This window comes from Leptopilina boulardi, unplaced genomic scaffold (assembly GCF_019393585.1).
Source record: "Leptopilina boulardi isolate dan_hultmark-lab unplaced genomic scaffold, ZJU_Lbou_2.1 LbouV2_216, whole genome shotgun sequence".
NCBI classification, from domain to species: Eukaryota; Metazoa; Arthropoda; class Insecta; order Hymenoptera; family Figitidae; genus Leptopilina; species Leptopilina boulardi.
In genome coordinates, this window is record NW_026137770.1 from 3,510,887 (window position 1) to 3,535,700 (window position 24,814).

Consider the following 24,814-nt stretch of genomic DNA (forward strand, 5'->3'; position numbering starts at 1 on the left):
TTCAAAGTTACATTTACTAATGTTTGAGTTTGAGTTTAATATAAATTATATTAAAGTTAATAAATAGTTTCTAAAGTTTGGTATACTTTATATTAATATTTTCCATTTTTAAACGTTTTCCCTAAAATGCAAATATTTATGTCAAAAATTATTTTACCCTTTCTAAAATTTAGTAAATGTCTTCTTTCAGTCAACTGACCATACATCTGCATAACCTCAAACTAAGAAATACTTATTAAAATCTATAAAAATATAATTAATATTGACCATTACAAATTTTGAAGTTTTCATAGATGCAATGTCCAGAAAAAAGTAATTTGTCGAGCAATTTTTTCTATTAAAAAGTGATTATTTATCATTTTGTGTTTTTTTTTGATATTTCGGAGAAAAATCGCAATTTGCATTCGATTTTGATGCACGCTGGTTTATTATAATGAAAGATTCTTTTTAACCTTTATCTTATTAATTGTAATAAAATTATTTGATTCAAAAATTATTTAAAAATCAAAAAACAATTTTTCAATAACTTTTGACTTAAATAATTTTATTGCAGTTAAAAAGTGAACGATTAAATAGAATCTTGGAGAGAAAAAAAACAAGTCTTCGTGAATTAAAATCGGATGGAAATTGCAATTTTTCACTGATCCGTAAGAAAAAACACAAACTGTTTAATAAACGCTATAAGAAATAAATATTAAGTCGAATTAATTTTTTCTAAAAATTGCATCTAAGGACACTTGAAAATTTGTGATCTTCAATATTAATTATATTTTAATTGATTTTAAAAATCCACTTCTTAATTTGAGCTTATGTTATGGTCACCATCCTTCTCAGAATCTTTTCCTACTATTCTATCTATAATATTTGGTCCATGGTCAATATTTGTCTTTAATGTACAACGTGGTTGTGTAGACTTTTCATTACTCGTTGAGACTCTGTAATTTATTTTGCCTGTCATCACTTCTCCCATTAATCTGTAAATAAAAAATAAATTTTTTATGGAGTAAAATAAAATGTTTAAAATAATTTAATAATTTTTTTACCATTCCATTTACAATATTTGGTCCATGACCAACATTTTTCTCAGAAATAGGTGGATGAGAAGACTTTCCATTACTCGTTGACGCTGTCTCTAATTTCTTTTCACCGTCATCATTTCCCCCAGTAATCTGTAAACGAAAAATAAATTTTACTTACAGTTCAATATTATTTTTGTAATAATTTAATATAGTTTTTTACCATGACATTCATAATATTTGGTCCATGACCAACATTTGTCTGGGAGATAGGTGGATGGAAAGACTTGTCATCAGTACTTGTTTCAATATTAATGAGGTTTGAAATAGAAGTCAGAGGTCTTCTTAAGCCCTCACTGCGCCTAAACGATTCCGGATCGACAAGTCCAGTTCTATTAAGCTGTTTTTAATAAAAAAAATATATTATATACATGTAAGTACAAAATGTACAACGTGTCGCTGTCTCAAGAGAATATATTAGAAAAGTGAAGAGGAAAACAATAACAAATCAAAAAGTCATCTTGCAATTTTTTTTATAGGCTTAGTTTCTGAGTAATTACCATCTCAAGTTAAATGGAAACCCTTGATCTGAAAACTAAAGACCTCTCCGTCCTACATCAAGGATTTAGATAATTCTAAGAAGGTGTTAATTTCAATGTTTCATAAAAAATCAAATTACAGATGTTTTTTGGTTATCAAAAATGGGGTTAATTTTTATTTCTTCGAATTGTCATTAATACTAATTTTAATATTATTTATAATTTCACATATTGATTATTCTATCGACATAGCATTTTTAATAATTTTTTTATGATTACATTTTTATTTTTTAATTAATCGAATTAGTTTTTTTCCCGATTGCCATTTGACCTGTTTTTCATTTATCCTAATTTTTGTATTATCAAATATTTATTTCTCGAATCATTAGAAGCCCAAATTGGAATATTGTACTAAATTGTCATTGTTCCAAAGAATTTCCGTTCAACTTTCAAAAAACAGACTTGAAATTTAAAAAAGGCAAATAGAAAAGTTTGTTTTAAAATTTCGGGCCACTTTCAACCGGAAATCCGTTAAAAAGAATTCCGATCTTCCAATTAAGGTTGATGATGATTCGAAAGAATAAATATTTGGCGAAACAAAACCAAGGATAAATGAAGGATAAAGAATTCAGTCAAATGGCAATTTGGGAACAAAGGAATATAATATTAAACAATTCATTAAAATAAAAATTCGGAAAACATAAAATTTAATAATAAATTAAGGAATTCTTTAAATTATTTTAAATGCAAAATAATTAATCTAACTTCAGAGAATGTTTTTAATTTTATAGAAAAAGAAAAATTATGAAAAATGCTAATTCGATAATATCAAAATTCTTGTGAATGACAATTTGAAGCAATAAAAATTTTATCAAGGAATTATTCGAATAAATTTTAATTATGTATAATAAACTGCTCATTACAGTTTTTACAAATTGTGTTTTATTCGTTACATTAAAATGGATTTCTGTAATATACATATTCGAAAAACTGAAATGGGGGTCTATTCATGCGCTTCAAAAAATGAAAAAAATAAATAAAAACAAAATAAAAGAAAATTAAATAGGTAAAAATATTGAAACGTGCTAAACCACGCGCACGAGGCTGCACGTGCTCCTTTAATACCGGTTAGAGAGAAATGATAATTAATTATAAGAATACATAAACAATTTGTAGGAAGCAAAATGAAGAAGAATTAGGTATTTACTCGCAGTAATTATTATTGATGCCACAATGATTTTCCCTTCAACTTCAACTTTATAGCCTTGAGTCGGATCGTGTTGAACCTGATCCTCAAATTTGTGGATGTTTGTTACTGGAACTGTGTAGCAATGTTTTGCCAAGTAATCTTTCACGTAAGCAAATTTTGCCATTTTTAACTACTGTAATTAACACTTTTAACCACATTAATCCTTACCTCCGAGCACACTTATAAAAAAACCACGAGTGAAACCACGTTAAACTCACAAACCAATGAGGTTTGTCCTCATTGGTTGGAAGAGCGAGTCATTGATTTCTATTGGTTTAACTTTATGGAGGCAATTGGTGGAATGTTTCAAGTATTTGAAATTTAATGCGGGTTTGTTAGATTTTCGATTTTCTATTACGATGCGGTCATTGACTCTGACTTCCTCACGCATTGTCGACCGTGAAATAGAAAAAAGTATTTCTATAATTTCGAACTTTTTGTTCATTGTGTACATTTTTGTAAAATTACCGAGGGAAAAAAGTGTCAAGAAGATTGGTAAGTAAAAATCATTTAACAACTTTTGTAGTCAAAAATGTTTCTCCATAATGATCCTAACCACAAATTAGCAGTAGTATATTTTATGGTACACTTGAAAATATGAATAGAAATTTAGAACCGCACAGTAACGTACTAATTATTATTGAATATTAGTAAAAAATTTTTAATTTTCTTTTCTAACATTCTTTAATGAAATTTCTCTACCGAACTTCATAAGACATTTCTTGCAATTTTACATAGTTTTTCTCCTTTATTTGCAGTTATACATTTTTTTTTTAAAAGACTTTACTAAGATTGTTTAGTATATTTTCCCGATTTATATTATTTTTTTTTGTAAAAATGTATTTGTAAGGTACGCGTGCAGCAGTTTCTGGAAATTTTAAATTGTTTTTCATAAATTAGGGGCTGATAGTAAAAATGCGTTATAGAAATACTCAGAACAAGAGATATTTAATTATGTTCAAGCGAAAAAAAGGCATAATAATTAACCGCGACAAAAAACGAATTGTTTAAAGAATAATGCGCAAAAACAGGTTATATGTCTATCCCACTTTTGCTCGTAATCAAAATTTGTTTTTTTTTCCGAATTCAAAATTTCATTTTTCTAATTTTCCTTTAACATAAATTTATATATGGTCAAAAAATTTATAAATTAATTCGCCATAGAATTTACAATTTTTTTATTACATTGCTCGACGTGTTATCATAATAATATTTGTATGAAATTTTTAATATTGAATTTTTATTTTTACATTTTATTTAAAAATTTTTTTTTTACTTTAATAATGTAAAGTTGATATTGAAAAAAATTTCAGTTCTTTAAAAATTAAATTAAAACAAATCTATTGGCTGAATAATTATTTAAATAAAAAAATATTTTTTAAGTTAAAAAATGTCTTGTTTAATTTAATTTTATAAAATATTGTTACTCAAATTGAAGCCATTATTTTATATTGAAATTGTCTTTTTAAACATGTCATCACTTTTTTAAATGAAATTTATTGCATAGAAAGTAAGAGTATTCACCAATCGAAAAAAATATTTCTGTTATAATCTTATAATTCCAGAAGACCATTTTTTATTCGTTTCCATGTAAAAGTTATAGTCTTGTTAAAAAACAAATGAAAATATCTATCAGCTTTCGAGGGTAAACCGATAACTTATTACTAAGAAAGTAATTAATTGCTTTGAATTAATTTAATTTTTTTCGCTTTAATTATTTACCTTATAATTTTTTAAATAAGTTTTTCAAAAGGATCATTCAACATAAGAATTAAAAAAAAAATTATAGAAAACAAATTCCTAATTATAACGGAATTTAAAATAAATGAAAGATTAATGCGAGCAAAAATGGGACAAATTTCTTACTCATTTTTGCGCCAATAAAATCTTATTCCGTTTTTTCTGTGAAAAAATTACATTTCATTTTTATTCGTTGACCATCATTTGTTTCCTTCTTCCGAATAAAAAGTACTTTATTTTCCTCTTGCTTCCGAGAATTTTTTAACGCATTTTTACTATCAGCCCCTCAAATATTGTTCTGAATTCTCACGTTTATTTGTACATACTCACTCCTATTATGCAATTTTTTAAATATATTGTTTTTAATTTTTTTCCATTTGTCTTTTTGAAATAATAAAATATGTCAAAAATCTTTTTGACAGAAGAGAAATGGACGAGGTCAAATCACCACCGCGAAACGAAAGTTTTATAAACTAACTTGGATCCGAAATACAAGAAAGGAATAACATCTACTAGAACGGAAAGAAAATGGGAAGATTCTTTTCAACAATTGTATAATTCGTCAAATAATTGTAAGTATTTTATTACTCATAAACATAATATTTACTTTAATTTTAATTCAAGGAATGCTTCAACATGGTTTCTGCTATTTCGAAGGTTAAGTCGGTAAATTCTTTTGTTCATGGAAGTGTCATTGTTAAAAAAAATTTGCCAATTTAAAAACCTATTTTGGAAGTGTATTTCTGAGGTCTTAATTGTAAAAGCATATAAAAATGGCGCACTTGAAAATATAAACTTTTAACATAGCATTAAGTAACCGAAATCTGTTTTTGACTGTCGACTTAGAATATCAGCTAAAAACACTGTTAGAAAAAGAAGACATTATACAATTTTTTGTACCTGAGAATATTTTAAAGGAAAGAAACGCAGATATAATGCACGACGTCCATGATAGTTTATTGGGTATAAAAACAATCAAAGAGTATTCTTCAACAGTAACTTATGCAAAATAGCACAGATGGTACTCCTCTCTTTAATGTCTCAAAAAGAGGTTTCTGGCCTCTACAAATAATGCTGAACAATTTACCTGTCAATCTTCGTTTTAAGTATGTGCTTTTATCTGCAGTACTGGTTGTTTCTCACGAACCGAACCCCAAGCTTATGAATCTTTTTATTAATGAATTTGTTAAACAAGCAGAAGCATTATACTCCAAAGGCATTAATATCAAAGTAGAATCCGAAAACAGAGAATTAAACTTACGGTTTACTCCGCTATTTATCGTCGCCGACTGAGTTGCTAAACCCATTTTGCAGAACCGTTTTTAATTTAACGGTTTCTTTGGGTGCAGCTACTGTTACCATCGAGAAGTTTATATCAATAAGAAAGGAATTAAATTTCCCTGCTTATCGGTTGAACCTGCACTTAGAACACATTATTCGCATATGAAAGACGTTGAAATGACAATATTATATAATAAAGAATTTAGTAGAGACAAAGATTCTTCGGTATTTTAGAATCTACCAAACATTGATATGGTTTGGAGTTTCATTCTCGATTATCTGCATAATGCTGTTCTTGGTGTAACGCAACAAGTGTGGTCTTTTTTCTATAAACAATTAAAACCTGCGCAACGTAAAACTATCGACGAGCGTCTTTTACAAATACTTCTACCTCGCGAATTACGAAGAGTTTTACTAAAAATATCGGAAAAAAGCCTTCGGAAAGGTACACATTGGAAATCGTGGATGCTCTATTTATGCTTACCACTATGCTCTGATTTAATATCAATAGAGTTATTGGAACATTTCGCGTTATTTGTCAATAGTATGTACACTTTGTTTAAAATGAGTATTACGTTGGAGGAACTTGATAAATGTGAGCAAGATTTAATTTCTTTTGTTGCGAAGTACGAAAATTTGTACGGGACAAAAAGTATGACTTTTAATGTGCATGCTCTTTTACATCTAAGAATGTCTGTCGAATTCTCTAGCCCACTGTGGGCAACTTCTGCGTTTCCCTTTGAAAATAATATTTTTAGTTTAAAACAAACAATTAATGGACCAAAAAGCGTGGAACAACAAATGACCACGAAATCATTAAACCTTTTAAAGTATCGAATAATGCCACCAAATGACGAAATGTCCGAAAAAGCAAAACAATACTGCGCATATTTATTCATGTCAAAGACATTTACTGCATTGCTACAAAAATTGGCAATGTAACTTTGTTTGGTCGTAACACTAAGAATATTTTTTCAAGTGTTACAGAAAAAGAATTTGAACGGTGTATTTATGAAAATCGTATTTATAGTAGCACTAAATATCTTCGATCAAAAAAATTCGACGATACAGTTGTAAAATTAAAAACTGGAAAAATTGTTCAAATTACTGGAATATTTGTTTTACCAAACAATACATGTAGATTAAGCATTAAGGTACTAAAACTGAAAATATTGATCATTCACCAATTACTTTATCCGATTTTCACTCCAAGGTTATGGTTATTGATTTAAAATCTAAGCAATATGTTTGCGAAATCCCAAATTCTATTGAGGCCCAGTGAATCATCTTTCTGTACATTAAATTTGAAGAATAAGCTGATATTTGTTAATAAAATATTTTTAAAATTGTCTTCGCAATTATGTCTTATTATTATATACTTCCAAATAATAGTTATGTTATTCAAAATTTGTCTGTATAATTTTCAATTCAATAATTTTTTTCTTTCAATAATAAAAAATTTCAAAATATATTATTTATTAATTACACTCTAAAAATTTTTCGCCCTACTTTATTTACTTCTTATCACTTCAAATTCTAAAAATAGTGATAACAATATATGATATTTCATTAATTTTTACTCATAAAGTCGATATAAGCAAATTTTTCCATAAGTTAATTAATTATTAATTTTGGCATTCGACAGTATGAAGATTAAATAATAGTGTTTTGTCCATAAATGTACAAAAAATTAATGTCTCCTAAAGAGAATTATAAATTAATAAAATCTTTATAGTAGTAGAAAAGAATATCATGATTTTCACTTTATTTATAAATATCGGTATTAAATTGTATTAAACTCTAATAAGCGATTTCAAAAATTAAATGCTATTAAAACTATTTTCTTTAATTCTTTAAATTTCGATTAAATTGTATTACACTCTAATAAGTACTTTCAAACATTTAAAGTCATTAAAACTATTTTCTTTAATTCTTTAAATTTCGATTAAATTGTATTAAACTCTAATTAGCAATTTCAAACATTCAAAGTTATTAAAACTATTTTCTTCAATATTCTAAATTGGAATTAAATTCGATTAGAATATCAATATCTGTGACGTTATTAAAACAGATTAAAATTACGTAAATCCTTTCCCTTTTTAATGCATTAAAAAGTATTAAAATAAATTCACAGAAAATGGCGGTCTTTTTTCGGAATAGAAATGTTTTAAATCTAGAATTATCTAATTTGAATTTTAGTCATTAAAACTAGGTGCACAATCAGGGATTCAATAATATTGAAATTGATTAGTTTTTGAATTAAAATACAAAATTTGAATGTTTTTCAATGAAAGCCTTCTTACCGGGCAGGCAGCTTCCCACCACGCAGGAAACGTACAAGAGTAAGAGAGACAGAAAATTCAAATTTAAATCTACTGACTCTCTGATTGGCTCTCACTGGCTGCCTGTGCAGGCAGCAAAAAAATCTAATTTAATATTGAAATCAATTTTATGACATCCCTGCAATAGAAAATGTAATCAAATTAATCGCATTAAAATTGAGTTGTTTTAATTCTTTTAAGAGAAATGAGGTTGAAAAAAACTAATCCTGTTAAATCTCGTTGTCAGTTTAATGCAATTAAAAAAATAGAAAATCAGCTTGTCATTTCAAAGATGAATGGCAGTATCACTTGTGTTGTGCGTCGTAGGGACATCGTATTGTGTTCAGTGCTTAATTATCAAAGTAAAACAATAAAACCCGAAGAATTTTTTTTAAAAATGAACAAGTCGTGATTAGAAGTCGTGCTTTCATTACGTAAAATGTTTTTATTAAAAGAATATTTTAAGTGTACACGGTTTAAAGTCATTTTACGAAACCAGACCTTACTTTTTTTGCACAGTATGGAATGTTTTTACATATTTTTTTACATCGAAGTTAAGTTATTTCTTAATTTTATATTTTACATTAACCCTCGGAGCACACACCTCTTTTCTCGAACAAGTAGCACAGTCTGGGTCGCTGTGACCCTGTTTACTTTACAAAACTCCCCCATTTTTGAACTATTGGACTGATCAACACAAAAAAAATATATTTTTTTATTCATTGAACCTTGTAAAATAAGAATATGCAGTTTAGAAATATTATTAAATTATTTGCATATTGAAAAAAAATTCGTGAAGTTAACTAATTAAAAAGAAAAAATTGAATTTAAAAAAAAATGTAACTTTTGTAATTTTTAATATTTTAAGCTAAAAATTGGGATTTATATTCTCGAAGTGTGTTAGAATAAGGGAAAAAATACCACCTTATTTTATTTTTTAAAAAAGGTATTTATTTTGTAGTTTAACGAAGGTAACTTTTAAGACGATAAAAATGTGATTTTTGACACAACTTTTTAAAACTATACTTTTTTAATAACATATTTACTAGTATTTTATTATTTTCTTTGGATTATCATGTTACTAATTATTCCTTATTAGTTAGTTACCACTATATGGCTTTAGGTTCGTGTTGTATTGCCGACTTTTCAAATTACACTTCATTGAAATTAATGACAGGGTCTGTGTGACCCAGTATGTGCTCCGAGGGTTAAAAAAAATAAGTCATTAAATGTTTATTTCAACTGATGTAAATAATATATTAAGAATAAATACTAAAATACCTAAACCATAACTACCCTGTGAGCAAAAAACCATGTTCGTTCTAAAAACGTTTTAAGGACGTTCTTAGAACGTTTCATGTCCGCCAAATAATGTTCTGGAACATTTTTAGAACATGGATGTTCAAATAATGTTCCAGAACATTATTTGGTGGACATGAAACGTTCTTAAAACGTTTTTAGAACGAACATGGTTTTTTGCCCACAGGGTAATATTTATTGTGACATATTTTGAACAAGTTAATTATACTTATTTTTGTGGGTAGCATTTACTAAGATTGCACTGGTAGAGAGTACCATGAAAGTTACTTAATTTTACCAACAAAGCTTTGTAATCACTCTAACGAACCTTTGCGTTTGGTAAAATTTTGGTAAACAATAAATATCAAATACGATAAATAATAAGTAACAAATAAAAAGTAATAAATATAATAACTTATGCATAATTATATTTTTTTAAGGATTAATGGTAACTTTTAAGAAATTTTAAATTACATATATGCAAATACTATCTATATATTTAAAATTTATTTTTATTTTATTTTAATTTAAAAATGTGTAAACATGTTAATTCTAAGTAATTTATTTATTTGATAACTGTTTAATTTTTTTATTCTAATTCAAGAAATGTTAGCATTTTAATAACATCTAATTCCTTTTTTATTCTATTTCAAGGACTGTTAACATTTTAAGGGCAGGTCAAAGTCGATGCGATTTTCCCATTGAAGCTCTGTATTAAAATTGCATCGACTTTAACCCACCCACACTATGCTGTATGTCGCGACACGAAAATTGCATGTGGTAGTGGACAGATATGGCGCCATCGGGAGACAATTAGAAGATAAACATTTCGCTCTCCAAATAATGTGACTAATTGTAAATTTTAGTGAACATCTATTAAAGGTTCATGAATATCAAAGACTTTTAACCTTCAATCGATTTTATGTCCAGTCATAAAATGACAAACTTCACTAACTTTTATTTTTATAACAGGTTAGTTAATGATGTCAACGAAGTTTTTTCATTTTGTTTATTATTCTCATTTGGAGTTGTAATATTGTTAGTGGCTATTCATGGTAGTGTGGTAAGCATTCTTGAAATTATTTTTTTGTTGAAAATTAAATTTTAAGGTTATGTGATTGTTGTGATTTCACATGTAAATTTTTTCCTTATTTTCAGGTTTTCGCACAAAATATTTTATATAGATTAACGGTATTCTGTAATGGCAATTCGGACAGAAATGGCAAAATCGGATAAAATACCAGTTATCCTGAGTTTGTGTATTTTCATTTGCCTCCAAGAAATTAAAAATTTATTCACATATAAAACGACAGGAAGTAAAATAGGAGTAGTAGGAGGAATAGAAGTAGTATACTGAAATTTAGCGTCTGGGGCAGCACCTGACGGCTACAAAAAAATTTCTTATTTTACTTCCCCATACAGCACATTTTATTTCCTAAATATTTCATGAATATTTCATTGAAAGATTTGAAATATTTCAATGCAAGGTTTATGAAATGTTGATGAAAACAGGAAAATGTCCGCCTATAAGAAATAATGCCGTGCAATTTTGCTGAAATATTACAATTTAAGACTCCTGCAATATTACACATGAAGACTCTGCAATATTCAGGAAATATTTCAAAGAAAGTTAGAAACTTTTGTAAAATATGAAATCAATCGTTATTTTCTAACATGTTCAACACCTTAGGATCTTAGAAAATTAAAAACTACTGCGCAGCTGTACAGGATATAGAAACTGAGATCGACCAGTGCGCATCATTTAAGTTGGAATTTTTCTATAATATTTTAATGAAATATTTCAGCAAAATTACACGGCAATATTTCTTATAGGCGGACATTTCTCTAATTTCAGCAATATTTCAAGGACTTCGCTTTGGAATATTTCAAAATCTCAATGAAATATTTCAGAAATATTTAGGAAATATAATGTGCTATGTGGGTTTCTGACGTCGTTTATGGCAATGAATTTTCAATTTCTTGTGCGTAAATGAAAGTACAACATTTCAGGATAACTGGTATTTTTTCGATTTTTCCGTTTCTATCCGAGTTGAGAGAAAAATCTTTTTTAAATTAAATGCACCTACGAGGAGAGAATTTTTGAAAGACAGCCACTGCCTGCCATTGCGGAACACCATTAAGCTAAAATTTTATGCAGAGCTCAAAATTAGTAGGGAGAGAGACTCAAGATATGGGCATAGTTTTGATTTTGTGCTCTCTAGAACTCAAATATTTTAGGATATTTAAAAATGATACATACCGTATGAAAGTACAACAAATAAGGTATCTTTTGGCCATAAAGAAAAAATTTTAATTTGCAAAAAACATTTTTTCAAGATTTTTTTTAAATTGTTGTAAATCTATCTAGATATAGAAAGCAATAAAAGGATATAGACTGGATATTAAAAGAGATAAAAAAAGGATATTAAAAGCGAAAGACATCTTGTTGATAAGAATGGAGATAGAAAGCGATATAAGGGTATAGTCTGGATATTGAAAGAGATAGAGAAAAGGATATTAAAAGCGAAAAACAATTTGTTAATTGAAATGGAGATAGAAAGCGATAGATGGGTATAGACTGGATATTGAAAGGGATAGAGGAAGGATTATTAAAAGCGAAAAACATCATGTTGATTAGAATAGAGATAGAAAGCAATAGAAGATTATAGACCAAAGATTAAAAGTTATACAATTTTTCTATTACTTTCTATCTCAGAGATAAAAAAAATATAAAAAGGGATAAGTTTTCTATCTCTTTACTTCCAACAGGGTCTTTTATTTTAGTCCACAAACGTGCAATTTTTTGACAAAATGTTAATATACTCTGGCACATGACAATGAATCCTTATACTATTTTTAAGTTCTCCACAAAATTTTCGTTTAATCTGTCAAGTATTTTACGAAAAACCTGCGGCAAATATTTACATGTGAAATCGCATAACAATCACATGACCTTAAATGTGTTTTGTAGGTTATCTTAAAACTGCATGACGTTCGTTTTGTTTTAAAAGAATGTATTACTGGGTTTGGTCAAGTGTTTCACTTATTTTTGTTGTGTTTCGTTGGAGAATTGGTAAACAATCACAGTAGTAATCTAAATAATTATATGTAAGTTAAAAATAATTATCTAAAACATCACTCTATAACGAGTTTAATAATAAACAACACTAAACAAATTAATTTATTAGATTTATTTGGATAAACAGTTATCGTATCTATTCACAATTAAAGTTTGCAGTTTTGAAACAGTTTAAGAGTAAAATAAAAGATCTGCCCAGTATAGACACAGTTAAATAATGAAGACTTTTCTATTCTTAATATATGTTGGGACCCTTAAGAGTCCTATGTCACATGAGGCTAGGAAAACTGGTTTTATTCTAGCTTACAATTACATTTTTTCTTATTTAAATTCCTATTCTAAATACGTATACGATTTTGTATGGGATCCCATATGATTTACCACATAGGAACGAATATGGGAATTTTTTTTTAGGGAATAAGAACATACTACATGGTGGTCTTGAAGTAAAATAAAGTTTTTCTAATCGCCAAAAAAAATCATTTGTATCATCTTTTAAAGCTTAACATGCCTGTAAAGAAGGCGTAGAACATTACTTTACTGCACATGTGTAGCAAGGCTTAAAAGTATGTACACTGGCGCTATTTAGCGTTAGCGGACTAAAGATTTTAGAATTTTGACGTTTACTAGCTATTGACAGTTGAATTTGTCTATAAAAATAATTATATAGAAATTATCACATATTTTATGAATTTAATAACTATTTTTGATTAAAAATAAAAACATTTCTATGTTACTTTGTTTAATAATACTTATATTGGTATTGTTAAAGATATGATTTTGAATGGGTTGACTCGTCGCCAGAAATAAAAAAATTAATATGCATAATGCTAAATCGAAGTTACAGTAACTGTAGTTTATGTGTAGGTAAAACATTTGTTTTATCTTTCGATTTTTTTACCACGGTAAGCAGTACATATATAATAAATTTTGTTCCTAAGCTGCACTTTTAAAACTAGAATTTAGTCCAAATTGATCCTAAATATATCTACAAAAGTGCAACTTGGGTATTCATGTTCAAATTTTTACATTTTCAAAAATTTACATAGTTTTTCATTTTTTGATTTCAGATTATGAAAACAATATTTTCTTATTTGAATGTTTTGAATTCTCAACGATGAATTATAAAAATAATAATAAACTTCAGTAAAACCATTGGATGATATAAAAATATAATCTTCAACACTTTAAAATGATTAAGGAGAGGTTATTCGAGCAAAAGATTTTTTTATTGGTCTGTGTTTATTATTTATTTCCGTTTATTAAAAATTTACATTTTAACACTTAAATAAACTTAAGAATCACAATCTGTATAAATGTTATAATATTAAAAGATTTGTAAAACTATCATGTTATATAAATTTTCCTTTTATACAAAACCGATGGGTAAATAACTAAAAAATTTGGTGTACAACTACTTCATACTTCAAAATAATTCACAGTATATCAAATAATTCAGGATACTTCAATTTCATTTAGGATAATTTATTAAAATTCGAGATAATTCAAAGTAATTCATGATAATTCAGGAAAACCTTAATTTACAAGTTATTTGCTCCTCGTACAAAACATAACCAATCACAATCAACAATCATACACACCACACAATGTTTTACAATTTTTCGACCTAGAAAGATAAAATTCAGTTTTCAATGTATTTTTATGATTGAAATATAATAAAATTATTGCAAATTGAAATAAAATTGAGTTTCATCTATTTTTTTTAAAAAATAAATTTTCATAAAATAAAATCGAGGTTTCCGTATACGTAACAAATGAGGAACAATTTTCTAAATTTTTTTTTACAAAGAAGCTTCCACAATTTTTGACCTACAGGGCTCACATTTTGCTCACTTACGAATTTTTACGCGTAGATCTACATGTGAAAATAGTCGGACCGACACCAAACCGATATCGAAATCCAGTACCGAATATTAGTACTGGATTAACATTGGAAATTAAGTAGGACCGACACTAAATCGACACCAAAATCCAGTATCAGTTGTCCATTAAGGAACCATTATTGAACCTGTATACTGGATTCATAATGGAAATCCGATACTAGATTTACAGTACAAAATTGATATCGGACCAGTAACAATTTCATGTCGGTTCTCCAGTGCTGTTTTTCTGTTATGTAATTGATGTCGGATCAATACTGAACTTTTGTAGAAAATCCGATACTGGATTACCAAGATATAGCTGCTCCGAATAAAATGAAATAATAACCGGAGTATAATCCACGATCATTGCTATCATTTCCCAATCAGCGTCTGCGAAACCAAGAAATTTCTTTTTGTCTCTACAAAACAGTAATTTTATATTGAAATTCCCTTTTAGATACCGTAATTTTCTTTTCGCAGTCTCCCAGTATTGTTTTCCGTGCCGATCATTAAAATTGGCTTAATGATACTCCTCAATTTTTCAGATATGGCTTCCAACCATTCATCACGATCGGGACCATTTTTAGCTTCTTTTAAGGAAATTTTTGACGCACTATATAGTTTCAAGATTTGCATAATAAAATTCGTCTCCCTCGGAGTCCAATCGATTTTCGGGAATTGTTTGTTTCTTGGAATTATTGCAACCAAAATGTATTCCAACTGATGTTCATCATCGATACTGGAATCAGCATCCTGTTGACCATACTAGGAGTTACAGGAGTTGATCTGTCATTTTTGTCCGGTTGGTCCTTGAAACCTAGGAATGGTGGTTCGTTCTCCTCGTCGATTGATGACAATGAATCATGATGATTTAAGATAGATAGATAAAATAATTTTTCTATCTTTCGGAACACTTTGTTGACGAAGATTTGCAGATGAGATATGTTTGGTCGTTGTCCATGCCACTTTTCGTACGGGGTTCCCTCGGAGATTCCTTTCGTCAGGCATCGATTTTTGATGTAATTTGACGTCGAAATGGCTTCTACCCAAAAAAATGATTCTACTCTAGATTCGATTAAAATACACCTCGCGGCCTCGAGTACTATCCAACTTTTATGTTCGGCCACGCGTATACACGAAGTAGACGTGGCAATATCGACTCCAATCATCAATAAAAGTGATGGAAATATTTTACACCACTGTTTTACTAAAAAAATAAAACTTTAGCGATCACGAGTTGAGTTTAGAAAATCCAGTACTGTTTTTCGGTTATGTAGCTGATGTCGGATCGATACTGAATTCTTGTCTTAAATCCAGTTCTATTTTTCGGTCATTTTACTGGTGTTGGGACGATACTGGATTTTTCTAAAAATCGGATATTGCATTACCAATACTAAAATGATATCGGACCAGTATTAATTTCATGTCGGTTCTCCAGTACTGTTTTTGTACTGGAGACTTTTGTACTTTTTCTGTTATGTAATTCATGTCGGAACGATATAATCTACAGAAAATAAAAACTAACACTAAGTTACATGTAATAAATCCCATAAATTTATTTAATTTTTATTATTTTTTGATTTTTTTAATTGAATAATGGAACATTGGATCGAGGATGAATTTCAGTATCGGACCAATGTCGAATTCCAGCATTGGAAGGGTATCGGAAAACAGTACAGGTCTGATCTTACAATCCAACATTCTTTCGATACCGAACCAGTACCGAATATCAGTGTCGATACGACATTGGTATGTCAAAATCCGACATCAGTCCGACACTGTTCCAGTATTAGAACCTTCCTCGGGTATTACAAGAAAAATATAGCGAACCTGATTAAAATTGATTTACTTCATTATTTTATGGTAAAACTCGACATTATTAACCCCTTCGCAGTCGAGTAGATATATCGTTTGTGGGCCCAAAACGGTCCAAAAAAAAGTTTCCAAAAAAATTTTATATCATCATATTAAAGGTTTTTGGGGTCGCTGAATCCGAATTTGAGGTCAGATTTTAAAAATTCAAAATGGCGGACCCAATATGGCAACCCAATATGTCGGAAAAATTGATTCGATTCGTTCAAAATTTGGTACTTGGGGGTTTTTTGGGTTGCTAAATCCAAATTTGATGTCAGATTTTAAAAATTTTAAATGGCGGACCCAATATGGACACTTAATAAAGCGGAAAAAATTTAAAATTGATTCGATTCGTTTAAAATTCGGCCCTTGGGGGATTTTTGGGTCGCTGAATCTAAATCTGACCTCAAATTTGGATTCAGCGACCCCGAAAACCTTAGTATACACATTGACACTCAATTCTAATTATGTTTAGTATTTTTTTCTAATGTGGACATATATGTCCAAAATCACAAAGGTGGCACGACTTTTTTTGGACATACATACACTGAGAGAAGTTTAACGCAACATCTGCATTTTTTGAGGGACAGATATTGTACCACAATTATGTGCAGACGCAGTACTAAAATCGAACAGCAGCAGCGCCAATAGAGTACTCACAGAAAATTAAAAGGCATTAAAATAAGCTGCAACGCTTCTTATTTTAATCCAATTTTGCTTATTTTAATACCAAAATGGATTAAAATAAGAAAAATTGGATTAAAATAAGAAGCGTTGCAGCTTATTTTAATGCCTTTTAATTTTCTGTGCTGATTCTGACCTAACTTGTGGGACAAACGATTTAGTACAGTATCTGTCCACCAAAAAGCCCAGCTGCGATACAATTTAGAACCGATGTTGCTCGAAAGGTTAGGTACACTATCTGAACGTGTGTTTAGTACGAAATCTGTGTTTAACTTCTCTCAGTGTATATATAGGACATCGACAGTTAAGGGGTTAAAAATTAAGCAAAAAAGAGGTGTATCCCCTTCCGTTCGCACAGTTTTCTACCTAGTGGGCCTAAATTTTGCACACTTACTTATTTTTAGGTATAAACCACAGGAAAAATATATAATTGACAAATCTTAAAAACTTTTTCGAATCACGTGTATCCCTCTTCGGTGCTCATACTTTCTGACCAAAATGGCTCCAACTTTCATATTTATGTATTTTTACGTGTAAATTACCACAAAAATATAATGAACGTGATTATTTACGAATAAATGATGGGAAAAAGACATCCACAACTAAACTTTCTTTCATTTATCTTTTTAAATAATGTTTTGCAAATTTTTGTAATTTGCAATTTTGACATTTTTTTATCATATATATGAAATTTTTTGCTGTAATTCTAAAAATCTCAAAAAATTGAAAATAAATAAATGATAGAAGCGGAAGACCTCTACACAAAATGCAAGTAAAATTCAAATAAAACTTGTATTTTATTTTGAATTTATTTACAAATTCAAGCGTGTTTTCACGCGTACATTACAGGAAAAAATTTAGAAAAATTGGAATTGATTTTTCAAAATCACGTGTATCCTCCCCATCGGCCCTCACACTTTGACCCCCTCAAATTTTGGGATTTTTGCTGTGTCGAACAAATATAATACAAGTAAAAAGTATTTCCATTGGTTTAATGAGCCAAAAGTTCTGAACGTTCAAATGAACGAAATTTTTTATTTTTTAATCTATAAATTATTAAAAATTATGATGACAATGTAAAATAAAACAATAAATTAAACAATTATTAAATTAATAACTTCTTTTTAGATAATTAAAACAAATATTTTGTAATAAAATTAATACTTAAAGAAATTGCAAAAAAAAATTCGTTCATTTGAACGTTCAAAACTTTTGTCTCATTAGGTTTATGTGTACGGAAACCCTCGGTTTCATTGCGATTGTATATTTTGTATGTAAAAAAAAGTATTATCTATATAGAAAAATCCAAAGCGTATATGGACTCTTCACTCACCGTTGAAAGAGGAAAGGAAAATGCTCCAAATTTACCGAACAGGAATTTCATCCCCCCTAAGCGCATGCGTGTTATCGACCTGAAAGTATTGCATGGGGGAGAAAGAAGGAAAAGTGTGCTATACACCCTGATGTTGATATCGTGATGAGGATGCTGCTGGTGGTAGTAGATTGAGGTGGAGGTGACATGATAGAAAACTCTCGACAACGTGTGCTGCTGCTGTTACTGCTTCTGTTGTTTTGTGCTTTTGCGGCGTCTTGTGATCTCCACTTCAGTCCGGCACCAACCGCTGCGCTGCCGCTACCGGCAACCCATTATTATCACACACGTAAACAAACTCGCGCAATATATCATAAACAGCCAATTCAAAACAATAACAAATAAACACTCCATTGTCAATAAATTTATGTAATAAAAAGAATAATATAATTTAAACATTAATTAATCTAAAAAAAAAGAAATTTATCTAAAAGTGGAGTGTAAGGACATATTGAGAAAAATATCTATTTTCTTTCAAAGTTTGTTAATTAGTTTTTTTCTCGTTAAGGGATTCTGTGTTAGTCTTTTTTGATCACTGGACCATGTTCGTATATTAACGGTGTAAAAGGGTGTGCAGCTTAAATAAGTCTTCGGTCAATGAACTATATTGTATTTTATCAGCTTCAAAAGGGTTGATTTGAAGACGAAGTATTTAAAACGATTTGATGATCAAGGATTGTTAACATTTTAAAACAAACGGTCCATGATCAATTAACTCGTTCTTTTATTTTCAATTAAAATTCACATGAATCAATGTACACAACATAAACATATATATTATAAATAAATTAAAATACGGTTGCATGATGTAATTAAATTAAAAATTCAATATAGTTAATTAAAATATAAAACGTTGACAGAATTAAAATTAACAGATAAAAGTAAAAAAAAAATTAAATTGAGGTATAACAATAGAGGTACAGTTAAAATGGAAATTTAATTACGATAATAAATATCACGGAATAAATGAAAGGTAACATTATAAAGCGAACACAGAAATTTCAATTATTTAAAACTAATTTGAGTTTGTTTTCACTGTGTGGATAAATTTAATCTTCCGAGAGGTTAAAGGCAGTAGATATATTCTGCGTCTGCGCAGAGGCTGTATACAAACATTCTGCGCAGACGCAGAATATATTTACTGCCTTTAAAGAAAGATTAAATTTATCCACACGGTGAAAATGGACTCTTAATAATCAATTTAAAAGCAATTTTCTAAATTGAAAAAAAAATTAACAATTTTTAGAAAAATTTAAATAAGTCTAATTGAAATTTAAAATAAATAATAAATTTATAAGTAAATTAATTTCAATACAATTTTTTAAATATTTTAAGTTTTATAAATTCAGTGAAGAAAAAAAAACAATAATTATAATAAAAACTTCTATAATTAAAACTAAAAAGTATGTATTTAACCATCGAGAAGCATATCATTTTAATTGAAGCTAATATAAGATCAATAAATGAAAAGTTAATTAAAAAAGTTAATTAAAGGATTTTGTAATAAAAATATTATATGGTAATAAAAAAGTAAAATAATTAATCTTTTAATATATTATTTAAAATTTCCAAACATAGTAATAAAATAATAATTTTAATGAGAAAAAAATAAAGAATTATATTAAAATATAATTTTGTTGATAAAAATTGAAATGAAATTAAAAATTAAACCAGTGATGGAGAGGAAATTCGTTTAAAAATAATAAATCAAGCGGTAAAAATGAAATTGCCTTAGAAAGCAAGAAATGCGTAAACAGGAAGTCAAACTTATAAAAAAAATTATATTAATAATAATTCCTACATCTCATCTGCCATTCTAAGTAAAAAGATACATTATCAATATAATTTTAGTATCATTGCTTACATATACCTACAGTACCGTCGAAAATTATTGGTATATTATTTTTATCATTTTAAAAAATAGTTATTTCTAAAATGTATTACAAATTAAAGAATTTTCTCTTTTAAGTTACCTATTAATATTATTAAGTTCAGTAATATAAAAAGTAATATAAACATAATAAATTGAAAAATAAAAGAACCGTAATAATAAATATATAAAGTTCATTGAAAAGTGTAATAAAGAACATAAAAATCTAATCACAGTGTAGAAAAAAAAGATAGAGAAACATAGGAAAACTGATAGCTTTATATATATTTAGTTTTGACTTTTGAACTCTTCCTAGACTGACAGATTTTATACAAATCGAATAAAAAAATTCATATTTTCTCCGCTCTAGTTATATTTCTGACAAAAATAGTTTGATTGCATATATTTTTTACATCTCTGTTTTTTTATTTTTTTTTATTTTTTACATTTTATTTGAGATAAGCAAGAGTTTTATCTTCCAGCAGATCCCCTTTAGGAAATCGAGTAAACTTCCCCTTGTATATTGTGAAGGTTCCCGTATGTGTAATCGCTCGGCCGTCAAGCACGTGGATCTTAAGAGATTACGGTGGTCAGTCAGTATAGTTGTATTTTCACCCTCGGAGGTTGAAATATATTTTCCCCTTTTATAACAGAATGTGGTATTGTTAAAAGATTCAGAAGCTGTGTATTTGAAGAAGTTACAAGGATAAAAGGGAGAAAATTTCAAAACAAAAATGTTACATCTTAACATTTGACAATAAGTGCATTATGTCATGATAAAAGATTGTCACGTGTGTAGAAGAAGAATAAGAAGACTTCTTAGTGAAATTGAAAATGATGTCGGATACTAATAACGGATATATAAGAACGAATAGAGAAAAAAACGAAGGATACATGAGTCCAGCAATAATGACAGTTCAGGAAGAACTTTTGATGAGCGGAAGTCATGATGTTTTGGCTACTGAAGCATCTTTACAGGTAATTTTTTTGCATTATTAATTCTTTAAACCCCGGTTAAATTGTCGGATATAATCCAGATAGCATCACGATGAAAAAAAATAGCAGTTACATCCGACAGCCAGGACGGTCTTTGATTCCGTTATAAATCTGGTTAAGCGCATATGATTGTAAGGACCACGATTTTATTTTTTTTTTTTGTAAAATACAGAATGGATTGAGCTGGAATTTTGTAAAAAATTCTAAAATATGATAAGGAAACGCAGTGAGGTGCAAAGTATTTGTTAAAATAATTAGACTTTATTAGAAAATCTGAATGGGGTCAGAATTTCTCAAAAGGATTACTTAAAATTATCAAAAGTTTTCCCTATTGTGACTAAAGTTTCTGAAAATATTAGAACAAAGAGATCCACAGTTGAAAAATTTAATAAAAACAAAAACTTTATATGCGTAATGTGCAACCCAATCCGGAATTCATATGAAACTTGGTTTTTTGTAGTAACTACCCTACACATATCAAATGTGGTTTTTGATTCTGGTGTCAATCCAGCCCAATCGGTTTTACGTATAATATACAAAGTACAGATTTAATTTTCATTTGAAACCTACGGTGATCGAATCTTATCTAAGAACTAACTTAAGCACTTTAAGGATTGTAGATACCTTACGACTTTCTGGTACTATATCTTAAGACAAACCAGTATCAATCAGAAAGTTTAAATAGAAGAATTTTATGAAAATTTGACCTCTGTCTCTATCATCGATTCTGGATTCGAACTCTATTCGGTTTATATTCTAATTATATCCGTCATTTTAAACTTGGAAAATGTATACTATTTTTTAGTTAGTTTAGAAATAAAAATCTGCATTTGTTTAGTAATATAATTATAATTAATAATAATAGATATTTACTCCCTCTAAATAAACCCCATTAAAAATTGAATATATCTTCCACTTTAGCTTTCTCTTCTATACCATTTTTTATTTTCATCAATCTTTTCCAGACTTCTTTTTAATTATATTCTTCTCTTCTTTTCTTATTTTCCAACTCCATTACATTCAATTTCGGTTTATTTTAACATACGGGAATTCCTCTTGATTATAAACAAGAATATTTGTACTTATAAACTACGTTTTTATGGTTTTCTGCATGTTTACAGGTGACACATGGTCCTCGCGGTGCAACAACAAGTATTTTACGTCATCCAAGTATTAGTAGAGCTGCTTCAATTCAACGACGACATAGAGGATCAAAAAATAGGCAACAACTACTTGTTGTTCTAGCAATAATTTTACTTGTAATCACATCATTCACTCTTTTTCTTCTCATTCTAACGCGAGAATGTAATCAGGAAACACGTAAGCTTTTCATATATTATTTTCTTATATTAAATTAAATACCCTATTGAAAAATCCTATGTGTAGGTTCTCACATGAGAACCCACATGGGATTTTTTAATAGGATATAGTTAATGCAATAAAGGTTATTGAAATAATATTATTATTCTAAATTTAATAATAGACTGTACCCGTCTATGAGAATTTCGCAGTTTTCAATGATGAATATTTCGTCCCGGCCAGTTCCCCCACTCTGTGGCCTACTCCTTCGTCCGTAATGGTTAGAACTAATAATTTTGCAGAAGAGTTAAAGGTCATGTCCTAGATTTTTCTTATCTTTTGTTTATAAGTAAAATTATAGGTCTTAAATAACTATACCAATTATGAATTAGATATTTTTATTATTTTTCAAGATATTTGCATTCCAAATTTCTTGACATTTCTTTTCACTTGATTACAACTTCTTTTTTTCAAAATTTTCAAAATATGTTACATATATTATAAATATTACATATATTTAAAAACTGAAAATCAACATTAATTTATAAATAGATTATTTAAAAAATTGATACTTTTTAATTCTTATTTTATTAAACATCAATGTTTTTGACATAAAAAAATTCTTAAAATATTAAAAAAAATTTTTTAAATAAAGAACATGACCTTTAACTCTTCTGCAAAATTATTAGTTAAAAAATTCTGTATAGAAATATAACAAAAAAGAATGTTATCTTATGTAAATTGTATAAACAAAAAAATTTTGTAGGTTTTAAATATTTTTCTTAAAAATTGATATCTCATATCTTTCAGAAAGTACAATTAATAATATTATTTTAATTATTTAAATGTTAATTAATTATTTTTTTCTATAGAGATCTGCATTTCCGTGGTAAACGTCCTTAATTAATCTACTTAATTCCTTTGCAAATTTGACTGCTCGTCGGAATTGTGATTGTAAAGAGCAATATTCAATAAAGTTTTTAATTACGTCACTGGTTTTGCGGTTTCTCTCGGTCTACCTCTGTATTTGTAATTATTTTTAATTTGATAATTTAAAGTGAGCGACATAATTTACCCAATAAATAAAATCAAATTCCAAATGAATCTGATTAATTCTGATATAATATATCAATTATTTTTAAATTTTACCCAGGTGAAAATGTTCACAAACATTTCCATGTGGAATTCTACGCAAAAAAATAGGAACTTTTTATAATTTCTTAATATACATACATATAGTATTATGTGCAGAAAAAAGTCCTGAGATCATTATATGGGGTCTCAAAATTCAGAAATGACGTTTATTTTTACTTACATATATGTAACCATTTAGGAATAATAAAAGGTTTTATTTTATTCCACGTAAATATTTTCATCTGGGTAATTTTATATAACAAATCACTAGCACTACTTTTTATTCCTATAGATTCAGATTCAGCGATTCAAAAATTCATAGGCTTGTGTTATTATTGATTAAGATCTTTCAATTAACATTAATGATATGAGTAAGATTTTTATATATTTTCTTATTAAAATATCTACTCTTAAACAAAAATACGAGCAAAAATGTTATATTCTTTATGAACAGTCAAAATATTTTCTTAATAATATGTTACATGCATTTGTGTGTATTATAAAATATTTAAATCAAATATTTTATCACTTACTCTCTTAATCTGAATCAGTGGAATTTCACTGTATAAGAGAGCATAAAAGTTAAATTGTTGCAATAAAATAACAGTTTACAATATTGAATAAAGGCAAAATATCTTTCGGCGCCAAATCCTAAAACGTGTCTTTTACCGAACCTTTATAAATATGCAGATAATAATTTTTTTCATAATTTATATAACACGATAAATTATTATTATTATACATATGTTATTCGTTATCATTTGTTTAGAAATAAGTACAGATATATAACTATTAACTTACTATTAACACGTATTGAAAATTTTACAGATCCAAACCTTTGTTTAACAGAAGAATGTGTTCGAACAGGTAACTCCATATTATCTGTAGTATTATTATAATATAACTACTTATATTTTTATAAGCAATTTTTTTCCCTGTCTAATTTGTTCTTTTATTTTATTTTTAATTACACTTTTTAATGGCATTTTTAAATATTAATTTTTGTATGATTTTAAACAATTTTGTAAGAAAGTTGATGGTACAACATGTTATACTTTGTTAAGTAGGAATGGTACACTAATATACATATATATATTATATTCCACCTTTTTAAAGGCAAACCCAAAATTAATAATAAAATTGTAGAACCATTTCACAGTGGGACAAAACGCTCTTTTTTTGTTCAAAAAAGTCTACA

At 28.0% G+C, this 24,814-nt stretch overlaps 2 protein-coding genes across 12 annotated transcripts in view; both read left to right on the forward strand.

Moving 5' to 3' along the window:
- Positions 1-13,850, forward strand: part of LOC127279335 (odorant receptor 67a-like) — a 77,904-nt gene extending 64,054 nt beyond the window's left edge. The window contains exons 6-9 of the mRNA XM_051301636.1: positions 10,418-10,508; positions 12,417-12,553; positions 13,297-13,429; positions 13,595-13,850. Of these exons, the coding sequence (XP_051157593.1) occupies positions 10,418-10,508; positions 12,417-12,553; positions 13,297-13,429; positions 13,595-13,645 (412 nt within the window). The 3' untranslated portion in view covers positions 13,646-13,850. The remainder of the gene's footprint in view (positions 1-10,417; positions 10,509-12,416; positions 12,554-13,296; positions 13,430-13,594) is intronic.
- Positions 2,789-24,814, forward strand: part of LOC127279333 (neprilysin-1) — a 42,850-nt gene continuing 20,824 nt past the window's right edge. Inside the window, exons 1-4 of one of the 11 annotated variants that reach the window (XM_051301624.1) lie at positions 18,428-18,965; positions 20,670-21,165; positions 22,305-22,503; positions 24,445-24,483. In XM_051301624.1, the coding sequence (XP_051157581.1) occupies positions 21,022-21,165; positions 22,305-22,503; positions 24,445-24,483 (382 nt within the window). In that variant the 5' untranslated portion in view covers positions 18,428-18,965; positions 20,670-21,021. Of the gene's footprint in view, positions 2,911-18,427; positions 18,966-20,669; positions 21,166-22,304; positions 22,504-24,444; positions 24,484-24,814 lie in introns of those variants that run through there. The other 10 variants (XM_051301625.1, XM_051301628.1, XM_051301632.1 and 7 more) reach the window with 10 other exon arrangements.